Here is a 14,148-nt window from a genome sequence, read left to right as displayed (position 1 = left end):
AGAGGATTATTTTATAGTTTGGAGTTCTCTAACCCAAGAAGAATCACAATTTGATACTATGAATGAAACAACCACTCAGCCTGTTGATCTCTGTGTCAATGACACTGCTGGGCTCCATGCACCTTGAATCTGCCCCAGCAGCACTTTAGTCAGAAAGTCCTCCTTATATATTTTATCCATTTTTCCAATTTCTGCTTTTTGATTAGAGTGATTAATCCATTTATATTTATTATAATTACTGATTAGTTAGGATTCACATCTGCCATTTTGGTATTTTGTTTCTGTACATCTTATGTCCTTTTTGTTCCTCCTCTACTCTGCCATTCGTTCCTTCTTTTGTGTTAAATAGATATTTTTCTGGTTTACCATTTTAATTTCCTTGTTATTTCTTTTACTATATTTTTTAAAGGTATTTTTATGGTTATCCTGGGTATTAAAATTAACACCTTCTAATAATCTAGTTCAGATTAATACCAGGTGAATTTCAACAGGATATAAAGACTTTGCACTTACATGGATCTATTACCTTTTCCCTCCTTTGTGCTTTTATTTTCATGCAAACTATTTTTCTACGTTATAATTCCATCAACATTGTTTTATAACTGTTGCTTTATGTAGTTGTCTTTTACATCATATAGGAGAAAAAAGTTATAAGCAAAAAATAGATGTATGCTTGTGTCTTTTATGTAGTTTAATTGCTGTTACCTTTACTGGTCTCTTAATTTCTTAAGGTAGATTTAAGTTACTGCCTAGTATCCTTTCATTTCAGCCTGAAGGACTTCCTTTAGCATTTCTTGAAGAGCAGATCGGCTAGCCAGGAATTCTTTCAGTTTTTGTTTTGCTGGGAATGTCTTAGTTCTCCTTGTTTATGAAGGATAATTTTGCTGGACATGGAACTCTGGGTTTGATGGTCTTTTTCTTTCGGCATTTTGAACACGTCATCCGACTGCCTTCTGGCCTTCGTGGTTTCTGAGGATCACTTGTGTGTGACGCATCACTTCTCTCTTCCTGCTTTCCGGATCCTCTGTTTGTCTGTGTCTTTCTAGTCTGATTACGGTCGGTTTCAGTGTGGTGCTCTTTGAGTTGATCCACTTGGCATTCACTGGACTTCTCGGAAGTGGAGCTTAGTGCTTTTCGTCAAATCTGGGGAATTGGGGGCCATTATTTCTTCAAGTGCTCCAACTGTTATCACCACCTGTGGCAGCTGTTGTGTTAAATAATTGCCCCGGATTGTTGATAATTGCCCCAGGAAGAAGGCTGAGGTGAGCGGTGCAGAATCAGATCAAATAAAGATAAGCCCAGTGAGTGGGAGTTTACTGGGAGCCACCAGATAGGTCAGAGAACGACAGTACTTTGGAGCTGGGCTTTGGGAGCTTCCTGTTCTACTCCCTCCAGTGTTTGCTAGACTGCTTGCTGGTTTTCACGGCTACCATGACTGTGAGGCTACCAGTTTTCAAGGCTACTGCTGAGCTGGGGAGAGAAGGATAGGAATGGGGCAAGTTAAAACGCCACAAAGCTCATTTTGCTTACTGAGAGTCAGCCATTTTTCTTGAGTAAATGTTTCTTGGAGTATTGTAAGCCTTTGGTTAATTTCCAGAGTTATGAAAAAGTTGATTCTGATCACTTTTGTTAGTGTGTTCTTGTTGATTTTACTGGGGAGCTGATACATGGAAGTTCTTACTCTACCATTCTGCAAGTGGCTGTCTTCCCCTTTATACACTTTAAATGGCTCAGGTTTGGGATCTTTAACTTATTGTCAAGTTTTCAACGAAGGTCGTCACAGGGTGTTCTTTATTTTTCCACCATCCCAGTGAACTGGAAGGGACACTGCAGAACAACAGGTACATCATCAGGGTGGGATATAGGGTTATGGTATTGGACTGTACACATGTTCTGCTCTTATTTTGAACTTCAGCTCTAGCTGTCACTAGCTCTGTGACCTTGGGAAAATTATTTGACCTCTCTAAGCTCAGAGTCTTCATTTGGTAAAATGAGGATGTGGTAGGTTGAATAATGCCCCCCTGCCCCCAAATATATCCACATCCTAAGCTCTGGAACCTATGAATTTATCACTTTACACAGTGAAAGGAACTTTGGACATGTGGTTAAGGATCTGGAGATGGGGAGATAATCCTGGATTATTCTGTGGGCCTAATGTAATCAACAAGGGTATTTATAAGAGGGAGACCGGAGGTTCAGAGTCAGTGACAACAGAAGCAAGAGGTTTGAGTGATGCTAGGAAGGGTCCACAAACCAAAGAATGCAGGTGGCTTGTAGTAACTGGAAAAAGCAAGAAAATGGATTTTCCCCTTGAGCCTTCAGAAGGAACACACACCTGCTGACACCTTGATTTTAGACTTCTGACTTCTAGAACTGTAAGAGAATAAGTTGTGTTATTTTTTAAAATTTATTTATTATTTGTTTGTTTTGGGCTGCATTGGGACCACATTGCTGCGTGCAGGCTTTCTGTAGTTGCGGCGAGCGGGGGCTACTCGTCATTGCAGTGCGAGGGCTTCTCATTGCGGTGGCTTCTCTTGCTGGGGAGCACGGGCTCTAGGCACACAGGGTTCAGTACTTGTGGCATGCGGGCTCAGTAGTTGTGGCTCACGGGCTCTAGAGCGCAGGCTCAGTAGTTGTGGCGCACGGCCTTAGTTGCGCCACGGCGTGTGGGATCTTCCTGGACCAGGGCTCGAACCTGTGTCCCCTGCATTGGCAGGCGGATTCTTAACCACTGCGCCACCAGGGAAGTCCCAAGTTGTGTTATTTTAAGCCACAAAGTTTGTCATAGCTGGTTTCAGCAGCAGTAGGATACAAATGTAGCCTGCAGCTAAGGTATCAACAAATATTTGAGTGCCCACTATATGCTGGTAACTGTTTCTAGTTGGGTACATAATGGTGAACAAAAGCTCCTTTGCCCTCATTTAGCTTGCATTCTTAAGTAGACACAAAAGTAAATAAAACAAGTACTTTGATTTTATATAGTGGTGGTTCAGTGAAGAAAATAGAGTAAGCAGAGATGGGGTGAATGATGGAGGAAGGAGAGTGTTGTGTGTTCCCTTGTAGCAGAGTCAGGAACTTCTCTGAAAAGGTTACATTTGAGCAGAGACCTGAGAACAAAAAGAAACAAAACCAAAAGATGACTGGCAGAGAGAACCCCAAAGATAAGGGCCCTGGGGATGGAGCAAGCATAGCACGCATGAGAAACAGCAAGGCCACAGCAGCTGGTTCAGAGTGAGGAGGGGGACGCGGTGCATGAGACCAGAGAGGGTAGGCGGGAGCCTGCTCTTGTAGCGTCTTGTACACCGTGAAAGGAGTTGAGTTTTATTCTAACTACAGTGGGGAGTAATGGGGAGATTTTATGGTGTGGAAAGTTGATATGACATGTTTTAAACAGATCATTTTGACTAGAGACTTGAAGGGGGGCCAGAGTGGAAGCCGGGAGGCCGAAAAGAGGTTCGGGCAAGAGCTGCTGGTGGCTTAGACTGCAGTGGTGAAGAACAAGCGATTTAGGCCATAGTTAGGCAGAGCAAATGTTTTTGAAGATGGCTGTGAAGAGTAAATGAGTGAGGAGAGCCTAGCCTAGCCTGTCTGGTACACAGCAGGTGTTCCCAGCAGAGTTGCCATTGCTACTGTCAGTGTCGTTGTCACCAGTGTTATCCTCATCAGCATGACTGCTGCTGCAGCCACCAGGGCTACTTTAACCTTTTTGTACAAGAAGGACACGCCTCAGCCACGTTTAGCGTTCGTTTCATTAGTGGTTACAGAGGGAGCTTAGAGTTATACCGTTACTGGAATTAACTGTATTATTTAATGTGTATATCTTCTGAAATTTTTGGATTATTTTGAATCTCCACTCACCTCTGTTGAAGCCACTGATTTTGGCTTGGTATTCATTTGAGATTATAGGAACAGGAGAAGACCTTACGTACTGAGTGCTATAAAGGGTACAAATCAGGACCAGCCCCATGGAGAGACACATAGCAGAGGGTGTGGGAGGATCCTGGACATGAGTTTCCATGCCCTCTCCCCATGAAATCAGGGCCCAGCACCTTCCTGGCACATTGATGTGTTTAACATCCTAGAAACTCCACCAGGCTTCCTTGTCCAGAGATTTTATTGGGGTTTCATCGTGTGGGCACAGTTGATCAAATCCTTGGCCACGTGACTGAACTCAATATCCCGGCCTCCTTCCCTTCCTGGAAGGAAGGAAATATCATTCCCAGGAGGTCAGGAGGCCAGATCTAGCCCGTATCAGGTGACCCGCAGCCGCTGCTCTCTAATGACATGGTTGGTCTTTCTGGCCCACCCTCATCCTAAGTCATCTTGTTGGCATAAGCGATCTAGGGGCCCACCTGAGGCACCTCATTGGCATATATCACCAGGGCCCTCATGAGTAACAAAGACACTACTGTCACGTGGGAAATTGCAAGCGTTTAGAGGTTGGACAAAAACCAGACAAATTCTTTATTATGCAACACGTGCTCACACATCGAATGAGTGTTGGAGCCGGTGCCCCTGCTCTATCCACTACTCCCCCCCCGCCTTTTTTTTTTCCCCACTATTAAGGCCCATAGGTAGACAAGTGGTTTGCTTAAAGTCACACAGCTAGTTACTCACAACAGGGTTTGTCCCCAGTACTGACCACCAGTGTGTGCTCTTTTCCATATGCTGCTTTATTTTTTCATGTTGGGGCAGATGTGACCTGTTCCTGTAAATTTTGCAGCTAGTATAGCAGGTACAGTTAGTAAAAAGATTGGGGTTTTTGCTTTCATTTTTATTTCTACATTTGCAGAATATTACTTCCCAGCTAAGCTGTATCAGCTGTCAATGTTTGTCCTCATTAGTTATATTTTATTCATAAATTTTAAAATCACATGAAAAATTCAGTCAGTGCTTCCAACATTTATAAAGGTTATAAGTCCTTTTTGACTTATTGTTTTCTTTTTAAAAGTAAGAAATATTGATAAAATCAAATCAGTCCATCATTATTTCTAGCCAGCATGGTGCTGTTTCTCTAATATTTGGCTTAATTTGTGTGCCACTCTCTGCTTCTAGGTAGCATCCACTGTATCTTCCACGCAACTGGGCACCACTACACTTGGAAGAAAGTTACCACGACAGTGCACAACATTATCGTGGGCAAACTGTGGATCGATCAGGTGAGTAAAGGGACTCAGCATGCTTCTGAAGTTCAGAAGAATACGTCCATCTTTGTAGTATTTAGGACGTGTGAACTGGCCCCAGACTGCTGTTACTGGTTTATCAGTTTTGCCTGAGGAATTTCTCTCAGGCAGTAATCCCACCCCCAAACTCCCCGAGTTTCTATACCACAAACTATTACCTATAAATGACCAAGTTACAACATTCATTCAGTGACTGCTGTACTAGGGCTGTGTTAGGTACTATGAAGAATACAAGAAAATAATAAACATGGCTCCCATCCTTCATCCTTTCATTATTCATCAAACATTTGTTGCCAAGCTGAGTGCTAGGTCTTGGGAATACAAAGTCATATGAGGCACTGTCCTGCCAAGAGTTATTTTATCATTGGAGATATATGACAGATATGTGTAGGATGAAAAGTATTTGCCAAAATAGACTAGTGTAAGAGCTGTACTAAAATACTATCTAGGGGCTTCCCTGGTGGCACAGTGCTTAAGAATCCACCTGCTGATGCAGGGGACACGGGTTCGAGCCCTGGTCCAGGAAGATCCCACATGCCGCGGATTAGCTAAGCCCGTGCGCCATAACTACTGAGCCTAGAGCCCTCGAGCCACAACTACTGAGCCTGTGTGCCACAATTACCGAAGCCCGCGTGCCTAGAGCCCGTGCTCTGCAGCAAGAGATGCCACTGCAATGAGAAGCCCACTCACCACAACGAAGAGTAGCCCCCGCTCGCCAGAACTTGAGAAAGCCCGCACTTAGCAATGAAGACCCAACGTAGCCATAAATAAACAAACAAACAAACTGTCAAACTATCTAATTCATTGTCAGTTTGCTCTTAAGACAGTGGTTGCAGTAAATTCAGAAAAGAGAGGGAATTCTGTCTAAGCAGTCAGGAAAGGCTTCACGGTAGATGTGGGAATGAAGCTGAGTCTTAAAGAGCTTTTTGGGATTTGCAAGATAGAAAGGAGGAGAAAATGCAATGAATGAAGTGTAGAAAGGCCCACCATATGTAGGGTTGAAACCGTGAGTAGAATACTTTAAGCACAGAGTTCATGAAGGGTACGAGTGGAGGACTGGTTTGGGAAGGTAAATTATTATGTGAATATCATCAATGTGTGTGCTGAAGTTCGAATTATGCCACTGAACATGTGACACAGTTTTTTTAAAAAAGGTCATTTGGCCTTGATTCCAACCTGGCATACCAAGATTACAAAGGGATTCCACAGCATCTCAAGGTTGGCTAAGACCTGAATCTTAAGTACAGGAAAGCTAGAATGTAAGATTGAAAAGAATTATGATGAATGAGGCTTAGCATATATTCAAGTCATCCATTCTTAATAAAACCAATCCATGATTCTTTTCTTTTTATAGTCTGGTGAAATTGATATTGTGAATCACAAGACAGGAGACAAGTGCAATCTTAAATTTGTTCCTTATAGCTACTTCTCTCGGGATGTAGCAAGAAAGGTAAGAGAAGTTGAAATTAAAATGTTTTTCACTTAGTGTGTATCCCGTAGAAAGTCTGTTCCTTTGGAGCTGGTGTAGGTGGATGGATTGTGTGTGTGCAAAAAAAAGGAGAGATAAAGGAGAAAGTCAGCAAAAGACAACAAGTTAGAGAATAGAAGTCAAGAGCAATGAGGGATCGGCATTTCCTGGCGGTCCAGTGGTTAGGGTGCTTTCACTGCCGTGGGCCCCGGTTCGATCCCTGGTCGGGGAACTAAGATTCTGCAAGCTGTGCAGGCGTGGCCAGAAAACAAAAGAGCAATGAGATTTGAAAATGGGCAACACCGAGGAAGGACGAAGCAAAGGGTTACCGGAAGGAGGCATGGGTACCTTGAAGTCTGAGTGAGAGTTCTGGTACCACCGCAGTGGAATTGTGCCGGGAGTTTTGATGGGAGAGTGAAGAAATCTGTTTGTGGCTCTCTCTGCTTTCTGGAGAGAAGAATATAACATAATTCTGAGGACAGTCAGATCCTTCTCCTACATATATCATTACAACAAAAATCTGTACAACAAAATGGTAATGAATCCTCCAACTCATGACTCAGTTATTTTAAGCAGCTCAAGGAAACATAACAAAATAATTTGAATGATTCCACGGAGTTTGTCATAACAGGATTTAACCAGTATTTACCCTAGGACTTCGGTGTCCAGAGTAGTCAGGGAAGCTGACACAGCGAATGCCGTACTCCAGAGCCCTGCTCTCCCTCTGTAGGTGACAGGGGAAGTGACAGACCCATCAGGAAAAGTTCACTTTGCCCTTCTGGGGACGTGGGATGAGAAAATGGAGTGTTTCAAAGTACAGCCAGTCATCGGGGAAAACGGGGGTGACGCTCGGCAGCGAGGCCACGAAGCAGAGGAAAGCAGGGTCATGCTGTGGAAGCGGAATCCTTTACCGTGAGTATCAGTGTGGGTCCCGCCCGGGTCCTGCTGTGACCTCAGCCTTGGAGCGGTGTTGCGGCATTTCTGCCTTCCTTCCCACTTAATTCTGTGAGGGACTGAGCGCGGGTCATCGGAACCTGGAGATATGACCAGAAGGTGGTCCCCGTGTGGTTGGGTTGTAGCGTGCCTTGTCCCAGGAAAGTTCAAACCACTCAAACCACGTCTGCCAGAAACATTTGGTGTTTCCTAAAGGTCCTTTGGATTGTGATTCCGAAGGAGGTTTTTCTATAATTTAGAGTAGAACTATTCAGAAGTGGCTAGAGGAGAAAGATGCCCACCACCTGTGGCCCAAAGGCCTAGCAGCAGTATAAAGGTCCCTGAGATAATGTACAGGACTTTGGAAAGAAATTAAGATGGAGGCCATTTGTCTCCTGTCATTATTTAATATGTTCAGTCCTCAGTAATAGCCAAGGTTATCCCAGAAAGAGGTTAAAAAGAAAGCGAAGGAAACAGGAGGAAAGAAGTTTTATTTAGTAGAATGTTTCATCCTTCCTAATTTCACCTGAGCATAGCACGGGCCCAGAAAACTATCCAGTTGAGTGATCCTGGGGAGGGGATGGGGAATGGTCCAGTCGGGTCTCTTAATTAGGTGAACCTGATGTGGTTGGTCCTGGCGTCTTTCCATCTGTAGCACAGCCAGGGTGATGTAGCCCTTGTAGTGAACTTAGTTGGTGCTCTTTAACTAACAAGGGTCTCAGCTCCGGCATTACCCTTCCTCTTTCTCACCCTTTACTTTTAGGAAGAATGCAGAAAACATGTACTACTTCTCAGAGCTGGCTCTAACTCTCAATGCCTGGGAAGCTGGCACTGCCCCCACAGACAGCCGATTACGGCCCGACCAGAGACTGATGGAGAATGGGCGCTGGGATGAAGCAAATGCAGAGAAGCAGCGCCTGGAGGAAAAACAGAGACTTTCCAGAAAGAAGAGAGAAGCCGAAGCTATGAAAGCCACGGAGGATGGTAGTGGACGCCTTCTACTCTGTTTCCCAGTCCCGACGCGTGGCAAACGCCCATGTGTTTTCGGCTCTGATTCTGTTTTTCTTCACCCTCTTTCCCTTTTAGGCACGCCCTACGATCCCTACAAGGCACTGTGGTTCGAGCGGAAGAAGGACCCTGTTACCAAGGAGTTAACCCATATTTATAGGGGAGGATACTGGGAGTGTAAAGAGAAACAGGACTGGAGCTCGTGCCCGGACATTTTCTGAACCGGCCGTGACAAAAGGAGGAGGATCCAAAGGAGAAGAGGACAGAGGATGCGCGGGAAAGCTGGCAGTTGTGACTCTCTTACGGAGAGCTTTCCTCAAGTTTGTCTGTCTTAACCAATCATTTTTTCCAAATCAATCACCAGAAGCAGACACCATTGGCGGTGATTGGCTGGTTGCCTTAGCTGATTGAAACTGAAGTCGACATTCTGGATACTGTGTGTGTGAGGGAGAGGCGTCCTGGCTGAGTGCTAGTGTCGTCCCGCTTCTGCAGAGTCACGTGCTCTTGACCCTTTCCTCTCCCTCTGCCCCGGTTTGAGATGCTGTCCCTCACCCTCCCCTCACAGAGCCTGCCCAGCCAGGACCTGCGGAAGAGGATGACGCGGGGGGCGTCCGGTGCAGTTCAGAGCGAGAGCTGATTTTAGAAGTTCCCTTTAAAAAGAAACACCACGTAAGACTTACCAACAGAGGCATCGTGAATGCTCGAGGTGGAGCTTGGGCGTGACGTTAGGAAGTGTTCACAGATGGGGTCAATTGAACGGGGTGTCGGTGCGGAGAAAACCGTGGCACTGGAACACTGGTGAGAGGGACTGTTTTGCAAGGCCGGGACGTTCAGAGTTAAATTCTTGGAAGTTTCGATCTTCACTCGCGTAAAACACCCTGCTGCTGTTCTCCATCTTCTTTGACAGCACCCGGGGCCACTTGGGTGGTCGGTAGGAGGCTTGCGTTATCCTCACAAAGGGGTTTTACGGACTTGCTCAGGCGGAGAACTTCTGAGACCACGAGGCAGGATGGAAGAACACTGCTGGCCACTCTTGCTTTCCCCGCTCCTCCTCTCCCCCATCCTTCATTGCCTTTCCTCTCTTCTCCCTCCGCGCAGTACTGCTTCGGGTTTGTGCCCTGTGGAGCAAAGCGTTACCTGTCCCATTCTGATATACTTCAGAATCTGAGAGAAGGAGTTTATCTGGAATAAGTTTTCACCATCTCTCAAGCCCCATGGACTGGAGCCACCTCTGGAATAATGCGTTAAGTATCTGTATAGTATATATATGTAGAGAAAAATCTAATTCTTTTTTGGTTTGATTTTCCTTCTTCCCATTAAGAATCTTGATTTTTGATATCACTTGTCTCCCTGGGACTCTCTCTTGGACACACTGATGTGGATTGGAGCCCCCTCTGCTTTCCCTCTTTCAGGGGCAGACAGATTCCAAACCTGATCAGGATCCCGCCCAGCGGTTCCTGAGCAGGGACCTTGTCCATGGTTTATATCATGAGGTGCCCACTGCTGTCTAAACTCTGCTCTTCTAATTACCTGACTCTTGAAAATGAAATCCTAACCTCTTTCCTACCTTTTTTCCTTCTCTTACTAGGAAGAGTGTGGGTAGAAAGTCAGGAGGGTAATTTCCGGTTTGAGCCTGCCTCTGTCCAGATCTCAGCACACAGAGCTGATCCCCAAAAGAGCCTTCTTCCTAGGAGTCGGGGCGCCGTCGCGTGGGGTGGGGAAGAGAACTGCTCCTGCTGGGCCCTGGTTTCTTTCATTTTTTCCTTCTGTACTTGTTTAAGTTGTCTTGTTCAGAAATCTGACCCCGCCGTGCCACCCGCCCCTGGCTGAGGATCACAAATGAGGTGCCTTCCGTGTACGCTTCCCGTTAGTGCTTTTCGTTTCTGTTCCGTAACTGCCGAGCCTCAGCCAGCGTGGGTCCTGGGGGGAGAATCATTCCAGAGGAAGCCGTCCCGGCAGGGAGATTGGATCTGTACTGGGTAAATAGCATCTTACTCCTTCCCCGCCATCCCTTCCTTCCTAGCTGTGATGAACTTGAGACAGGGACACCTCCTGGGGAAGTTCCTCCTGCGAACTCAGCTCGATCCCAGCGATCCCAGCGTAAGCAAGGGATTATTCCAGGGCTACTTCTTTGAAGGAGGCCCATAAAAGCGTTGATGTAACTGGGGTGGGGACGGAGCTTTAGACAGCGGGAACTCCCCAAACAGACGGAACTTCCCTGCTCTGTCTCCCGCTCCCGCTCCCCATTGTCTGCACTACGTTTCCAGCCTGATCCCCAGTGAGGTTCCTGCTAATGGAAGAGGCTTCGAGTCCTTCAGGTGAAATAAAGTCACATGAAAACAAAACAAAACTATATATATTTTCGGTTTTTTTGCCTTATTGTTTTTTTTCCAAGAAAACTACTAAATTAAATAATTTTTAAAAAGTCATATTGTTTGTCTGATTCACTTCTACTTAAGGAGGAGGCAGTGGGAAGAGGCGGAGAAGTGGCCCCTGGGTGATTTTTTCTTGGCAGTCTGGGAACTTGATCTTCATGGGAGATGGAAAGAAAAACTGGGCGCGGATTTCCAGATGCTTCGACTATTCAACAACATTCCAGAGGACCTAATGACCACATGAGTAGTTTTAAGAGCCCCCGACGCTTTAGTGCCATGTCACTGTCAGGGTCCCACCTTGCCATAGGGGAACGGTTTCTAGTGTTTTTGGTACTGGGCCTGTTTCGCGTCAAAAAATAAAAGTTCTTGAATTTCATCTCTCTTGCCCATTTAGATTTTCAGGATCTTAGTTAGCTGTTCCGTGTAAGGATTCAAATTCTGTATTTTGAAACATAAGCAATTGAGTATTGATTTGAAGACCTTGGAGAGAAGTAAAGGACAGTGAAGATGCTTGTTCAGTTTTTCTCTGCACAGTTTAGGGAGGGGAGAAGGTGGCCAAAGTGATCGAAGGGGAATGGAGAGGCCTCCGATGAGGGTGAGCGCCAATTCCTGCCCGGAGAGGGGGCCCGCACATCACTGAGCATCTGCTTCTGCGTCCAGAGTGCTGAGACTGGAGCTCTCAGCATTGCCAGGCTTCCACTTAAACAATTTCAAGAAGTATATTTTACAATTGTCACGTTGAATATGAGGAAAGGCGCTCAAAAAATAAATAAATTTACTCAAGGTCACATAGCTGATTGGTTAGTCACAGTACTGGAATTCAGAGCTGGGTTGGTTTAACCCCAGAGTTTGTGACCTTTACAAACTTGTGCTCTGTGAGAAACTGGGTTGGAAGGCGGCTGGTAGTTAAGTCATTTCCTCCTGGATTATACATCGTGCAGAAATGCGTTTCTCTGTTTCCAGAAGCTTCTTAATGTCGATGATATTATTTTGGGAGTCCCACGTGAAGGAAGGCGCATTGGAGCATTCTTTTTTTTTGGCCATGCCGTGTGGTATGCGGGATCTTAGTTCCCCGACAAGGGATTGAACCCACGCCCCCTGCGTTGGAAGTATGAAGTCTTAACCACTGGACCGCCAGGGATGTCCCGGAAGGAGCATTCTTGAAGTTCAGCCTCCTGGCTCCTTGGTTTCTCAAGGCTCTCATGCCCACAAAATCAGCTATGTTGTCAGGGGTCGTCTTTTCTAGCCTGGTTCCTGGGAAGGCCACTTAGCCTTGATGTTAAGTATCGGCAACGTTTTTTTTTTTCTGGCAAGCTAAAAACCACGGTAGTCGACCCTTGACGCTTGTGAGAGCTGCATCCTGCAATTTTGAATACCGTATGGTATGTAATTTCCTCCAGTAGGGTCCAATGTACCTGAAACTTTTGAATAATCCCTCCTTTAGTCCTTTAATGGGCTCCTGTGACATAATGGGTTGAGATGTGGATCGCGAGGAGTGTAGCTTACTCATGATTCAAAATTACACCTGTCAGGGACCTCTGAAGTCCCACAAATATGTTAAACCTATACATTTCAAAGGTCTGCAAGATAAGTGAAAATCAACCTATAGTAGAGTCCTAAAAGGAAGTGTAGAAAAGTCTAGAATTTATTCACTATAAGGTATATACCTTGTGAAACCCTAAGACTATCAAAATTTAGAGCTTCTAAAAGTTCATAAAGCTTTTGCCCAGTACTGTGCCCTGCCCTGTGAGAGGCATCCCTCAATCCTTCCCTGGCTTTCCCTTCTGAAGCTCATAAAATAATCTGTGGTTATGTTCTCCTCAGTCTTTCCTCCCTACTGTCTTTTCAAGTAGAGTGCTCCTTTTGGGGTTCACAGTGATCCCCCGGGGTCACTGAAGCAAGATGGTCAGATGAGGCAGCTTTAAAGGCAAGAACTAAGGAGCTCAGAATCTTCTGTCAGTACCTTGCAGAGGTCACACTTGAGTTTGACCAGGTGATTTAAGAAGTTAGTAAAGAACCAGTTGGCCCTGAGAGAGGTATGGCTAGGAATGTCTCCATTCGTTCATTCATTAAACATTGACTTCCAGCTTGTTACATAACATAACATTAGAGATACAAATGGCGAGAAAGAGCTCAGATAAACGGGCAATTACGATCTAGTTTGATAAATGGCATGAAAGCACTGTAGAGGGGCAACAAGCCTATAGAGAGTGGGGAGGGAGGGGATAAAGACATGGCAGGGAAGCCTTCTATTCAATACAACTAGGAGAAAGTATCTGAGTTGAGAGTTGCAGGTTTGATAGGGGTTAGGGAAAGGGCACCCTGTAAGATGCTGCATGGATAAAGATGGAGAGCAAAGTCGAGGAAAGCATCCTGCTTTTGGATGGCTGTATGAATGGCTGGAGTTTAAGGTCAAGGAGAGGGCACTGATACAGTGATGGAGAGAGGTAAGGCCCAAGTCATGGAAGTCTTCATATACCACATAAAGAAACCTTGGTTTTCGTTTTCAGCAAGGGAGCCAGTGAAAGATTTGTAAGCAGGGTGATAGGTTCCAGTGTGGAAAATGATTGACAGGTAGTCAGATCAATTAAGAGATTGGAGAAGTTGTGAGAATGAAGAGAAGTGCAGGGATTCCAGTATTGACTGGAATGAACAGCACTTGAGTATGATTATTGGTGGAGAGCAGAGGGAGGGAGGAAGGGAGAAACTTGTATTTTTCTTGCTCAGGAAACTTAGAAGGAAGGTGGTAGCAAGCTAAACAAGTCTAGAGGGAAAGATGGGTTCATTTTGGGGCATTCTGAGTTGGAGGAGCCTGTGGAGAGGTTGAGTAAGCGACTTAAAACATGGGTCCAAATGTAATGGCTACATTTTTGTGAGAACTGAGGAATGAGATGCTGAGAGAGGCTGCACATTAAAATCACCTGCAAGTTAAAAGATATATAATCCTGAGCCCCATCTGCAGAGATTCTGATTCAATTAGGGTTAGGGCTAGTGCAATTTTATATATATATATATATATATATATATATATATATATATAAACGCAAGGGTCACAAAATTATGAAATGAGAGGAGGAGGTGGAATAAATCAGCATATTAGGGGATATTATTAAACCACAGCTCGCTTCTCAGAGTTTGAGAGGTCTGAGCCAATTCCACATTTTGACAATGTCTATATGTT

The 14,148-nt window shown here is 45.1% G+C and overlaps 1 protein-coding gene across 1 annotated transcript in view; it reads left to right on the top strand.

Annotated features, from left to right (window-relative positions):
• The window catches only part of OSBP (oxysterol binding protein), a 33,960-nt gene extending 22,939 nt beyond the window's left edge, over positions 1-11,021 (top strand). Inside the window, exons 10-14 of the mRNA XM_019948300.3 lie at positions 5,056-5,159; positions 6,538-6,633; positions 7,382-7,563; positions 8,348-8,568; positions 8,671-11,021. Coding sequence (XP_019803859.1) covers positions 5,056-5,159; positions 6,538-6,633; positions 7,382-7,563; positions 8,348-8,568; positions 8,671-8,813 — 746 coding nt within the window. The 3' untranslated portion in view covers positions 8,814-11,021. The remainder of the gene's footprint in view (positions 1-5,055; positions 5,160-6,537; positions 6,634-7,381; positions 7,564-8,347; positions 8,569-8,670) is intronic.
• Positions 11,022-14,148: the final 3,127 nt, after the last annotated feature.

This window comes from Tursiops truncatus, chromosome 8 (assembly GCF_011762595.2).
Source record: "Tursiops truncatus isolate mTurTru1 chromosome 8, mTurTru1.mat.Y, whole genome shotgun sequence".
Lineage (NCBI taxonomy): Eukaryota > Metazoa > Chordata > Mammalia > Artiodactyla > Delphinidae > Tursiops > Tursiops truncatus.
This window is presented reverse-complemented; position numbering and strand designations above follow the sequence as displayed.